The 4400-nt window shown below is 37.6% G+C and overlaps 1 protein-coding gene across 1 annotated transcript; it reads right to left on the reverse strand.

Annotated features, from left to right (window-relative positions):
* Positions 1 to 687: 687 nt before the first annotated feature.
* On the reverse strand, positions 688 to 2236 carry LOC102202863 (butyrophilin-like protein 2). Its single transcript, XM_005754626.2, has 4 exons — positions 2158 to 2236; positions 1625 to 1963; positions 733 to 876; positions 688 to 695 (listed from the first exon to the last, which is right to left on the reverse strand). Exons 1-4 carry the CDS (start codon positions 2234 to 2236, stop codon positions 688 to 690), a joined length of 570 nt encoding a protein of 189 aa, XP_005754683.2.
* Positions 2237 to 4400: the final 2164 nt, after the last annotated feature.

A 4400-nucleotide genomic window follows, 5' to 3' on the forward strand; every position in this document is an offset into this window, starting at 1 on the left:
CATCAGCTGATGTTTGCTGGAGCCACAGCTGTAAAGCTGCTGGTCATGATATTGGTTTGGATATGTGGTGAGAGGGAAACATGAAGATGAAACCAGGAGATGTCCTTACTGAATCATCAGAGCTGAACAGGTGACGGAGAAACAGGTTTAACTTTAGGTGACATGAATGAGTTGAAGGGAAGTTATGAACTGTTTCTGAGAGACAAATAACACCAGGATCCTTTTCTACATAGCTGACAGCTGGAAACTGTGCAGGGGAGGGTCCAGCAAAGTTTTGCCAGGGAGCCAGTTAGGGAAATTGACAGGGAATGGGGGCACAAAGAAATACTTTTCTTTCTTATTCTCATTTAAAATGTCTAGCTTATAATAAATTATTATCTGAATCTTACAACCAAAGTTTTTGTCTGATGTAAAATGTATAGAAATCATACATATATACCAACAAGACAGTACATCACTGTCACAACAGCGTTTGTTTTCATTCAAATGCTTTTTGGCTCTTCCTATAATACCTGGTGTGCCGGTCTCTAGTCAAAATGCCCGGGCCGAATTTTTGTCCCAGTCCAGCCCTGAGTCAGGCATATCTCATTTTTCTACCTGATACATGGATATGTGCTTCTTCAGTCTGGTTGATGTTCTTCTGTTGGACTCTGCAGGTGAGACTGCATGTCTGTCTCTTGTTCACAGTCACAGTGCTGCTGACAGTATAGAGCCCGTCAGAACCTTTGGCACTGTTTGTAGATTCAGCTGTGATTTGGTTTCCCTGACTGTTCAGCCAAAACACGTGAGGCTCTGGATACCAGCCGTTAGATTTGCATTTAAAGAAGATTTCATTTTTGACTTTGGATATTTCCATGACTACAGAAGAAACAGAACCTACAGAGTAAAATAAGGATAAAAGTTACTTGGAATGCAAAGTTAAGAATTAAATCATTTTTGAATTATTTCAATGGTTCATGTTAGTCCAAATTCCTTCCAGATTACCTTCAATTACCCTGTGGTCACGCCATATACTTAAGCTTTTTGTTGAAATGGTACAGTGGCCTAAATTGTAATTATAAATACTACTATGCTCTTTTAAAGATCCATTATGGTTGATCCTGTTACATATTTAAATGTTCTTATGGTCAGGTCAAATGCTTTTTTCTTTTGTTGTCTTTTAACCCAGCAGCCCAAATGTTCCTCTCATTGGCCTTAATGCCCTATGAAATGTCTCTAATTCTAAATACCACTATACCATACCATATATATACAGTGGGGCAAAAAAATATTTAGTCAGCCACTGATTGTGCAAGTTCCCCCACTTAAAATGATGACAGAGGTCAGTAATTTGCACCAGAGGTACACTTCAACTAATTCTAAATACCCTCACTATCTTCCACACCACTCTCCTGTTAGTAAACTGCACTTCTTGAGAACTCAATAAACTATGCCATGCGTCTGGTCAGTCCAAATCTCAATCCAGTTAGCTATGTTAGCTCAAGTAAGAACTAATCTGTCTTTCCCAAATTTTATTCAACTCATATGCTCCTGTAGATGATTCACTTCCCAGTAGAATATCCATCTTGTCATCCAAGGTAAGCTTCTGTTTTTTTAAGAGCAAATAGTATTGATGTCAACTTACCAACAACGAGCTCCATCCCAGTTTCTGCACCAATTTCAGGAACAAGGCATTTATACATTCCTGCATCAGAGACTTGCACTTTGGAGAGTTTCAATGAAATGTCACCGCATTTCAGTTTGTTGACAGACAGTGATGTTCTTCTGGAGTATAAAGTATTCTGAGTCACGAGCTCCGCATCGTCCCGCTTTAAGTGGACAAATCTTGGTTTAAGGTCACGTCTAGACCATTCCACAGTCAAGTCAACAGCATCCCTAGCTGGATCTAGCTGGCATGGTAAAATGATGTCATCCCCTGTAATTGCAACCAATGGTTGAGTTGGACCAATAATCTGAAACTGACCTGTGGATAAAGTATAATAAACGAATAATATAATTACACTTCATTTGGGTAATTTTTCTTGGGCTGCAATTTCCCAGGTGGTGTTTTCTTTATATCTTTCCTCCAGTTGTCTTGCAACACTCCCATCACATATACACAAAAACTCTCACCACATTAACATTATGTTCATTGTTCAATATTATTCTGCAACTTACCTCCACAATGCCATGTTAGAAGAAGAAGGATAACATCACGATAGAAAATCAAGAGAAACCTGTCCTTCATTGAACGCATTCTCGATTTCTGCATAGTAAAAATAATATAAATACAGTGGGTATGGAAAGAATTCAGACCCCCTTAAATTTTCACTTTTTGTTATATTGCAGCCATTAATGTACACACAGCACCCCATATTGACAGAAAAACACAGAATTGTTGATGGTTCTTTGCAGATTTGGAGGAGGTAGAGCAGGTCATCTGTCAATCTGAAGGTTGGTGGTTGGATTTGCATGTAAGATTGAAAGCACATCCATAGAAAAAACATTCTGTGAATTAAGCCCTTTCAGTACTCAGAGTAGAAAATTGCTAAGAACCATTTACCTGTGATATCAGTTACACAGTTTCAAATTTATACATATATTCTGTTGAGCTTATCTTTTGTTGTTAAAGTTTTCAGTGCTGGTACAGTTTGCATAATAAATGTGCTCAATAATGAAACAGATGTTGATTTAAAAGTAGTTTCACACACACGTGCATAGAAATCACTCTTGGGGCTCCCTGGTGGTCACACCAGTTGCAAAAAGACAAGAATTCCGTGCATTAGCCTACAATGGCAAAATGGTTGAATCTGAGGGAATACAGCAAAAAATGTCAATAAATACAACTTTTCTTCAAAATAAAATGCTGACATTACAGGATGCATGGTTTTATACTACAACAGTATTACAAGAGAGCATAAAAAATGTGGTTTCAGTAGAAGTGAAGGTGGCATTTTTGTGTCGAAAGACACTACACAAAAAATGCAATCAAATCGATGATGTTGCTGTTCTTTGACATGCCAAAGGATCTAATCACCCCAATGTCACATCCTCATCCTATTTATTATATGGAGAAATATTTTTTGTGAGTTTGTTTGAATAAATAATTAATACATCAGATATTTAAGCTGTCATTTAAAGGCTTAAAATCCTAAAAACAACACCAACAAATGTTTTATAATTTTGAAAAGTGCTCAATTTGATTAAGTGATTAATCAGCAGAGTATGGATGACATCTAGTTCAAAACTGTGAATAAAAAGAACAACAACAACATGATTGCCAAATAAATAAAAGTCCTGAGAAGGGCATGTGGGTTTTTACAGTGTAGTAAACAGTAGTAGCTGCTGCTATATCTTCCTTTGAAAGCAGAAAAGTGAGCTCTCTCGTTTTGATTGACAGAGTACAGAATAAACCTGTTGAGCTTAAAGCTTAAAATCAAACAAACACCTCCAAACATACAGGGTTTTTTTCTGAGGAAACTGTCTCTGCCCCCAAACAGCTGAAAAGTCGTGTTAACTGATGATTGTCACAGTTCAACACTTTAATCTCAGTAAATTCTACAAACGTGCTTCATCTTCAGTCATTTCAGACAGCTGTGCTCCTGAGTTTGTATCAAGCAGTCATTTTCAAAGAAGAAACTGAAATTATTCATGTGAGTTTACTCCGCCCACTCTGTAAACAGCAGACCAATCAGAACCAGCCTGTGGCATTGACAGAAAGAAAATCTGAGAAACCTGCTGCTGCAGTCAGCTCTGTGTTTTATCTCTTTTGGGCAAATAAATTAAAGAAAAGCACAAAGGCTCAGGTGACCCATCAAACACTCACCAGGAACACAGATCAGCTTAGACTATGATCTTTTGGTTTAAAATTAACTTGCTCAGTATCAGTGTAACTTAAGCACATGACTAAAACTGAAAGCTCAGAGTTTCTTTTAAGTCACCTTGATGAGACAAAGTCCTGCTTTACGTGCAGGTCTCTGCACGACTCCAAGAACAGTTCTTTATAAACATAATACAGCTTTTTGCTGCTACATTTGGAGCTTTGTGGGAGCTTTTAACAACTGACAGACATTTGTCATCTTGTATGTGCTCATGGTTTGACAGAGAAACAACAGTCTGACTTTATTCAGAGTTTATTCAGTAACATGTAGAAAAAATCCCTTTGTTTTTCACATTTTTAGTGTTTTGTTATAAGGTTCTTGTTTGTTTGTTCTCTGACTCAAAACAAATTAAAAACGAAAACAAACAAATAAAAAAAAGACTTACCACAGATAAAGACCCTAGACGCTGACACAGTGATTCAATCTGTCACTCTCAAAGTGAAACAAGTCGCTGGAGCCGAGCAGGAAACGAAGACTGAGACAATGATTAACGAGTCACTGCAAACCAGACACTCAAGTCTGATCAGTTTCTAACGTTCA

Source organism: Pundamilia nyererei, unplaced genomic scaffold (assembly GCF_000239375.1).
Source record: "Pundamilia nyererei isolate P.nyererei 1_Seehausen unplaced genomic scaffold, PunNye1.0 scaffold00610, whole genome shotgun sequence".
Taxonomy (NCBI): domain Eukaryota; kingdom Metazoa; phylum Chordata; class Actinopteri; order Cichliformes; family Cichlidae; genus Pundamilia; species Pundamilia nyererei.

Bases quoted from the DNA above. Each gene is read 5' to 3' on its own strand.
- LOC102202863 (XM_005754626.2), bottom strand. From the start codon at position 2,236: ATGCGTTCAATGAAGGACAGGTTTCTCTTGATTTTCTATCGTGATGTT. The intron at 1,964-2,157 runs GTAAGTTGCAGA...CTTTATCCACAG, and splicing joins TCTAACATGGCATTGTGGAG to GTCAGTTTCAGATTATTGGT. The intron at 877-1,624 runs GTAAGTTGACAT...TTTACTCTGTAG, and splicing joins TGGGATGGAGCTCGTTGTTG to GTTCTGTTTCTTCTGTAGTC.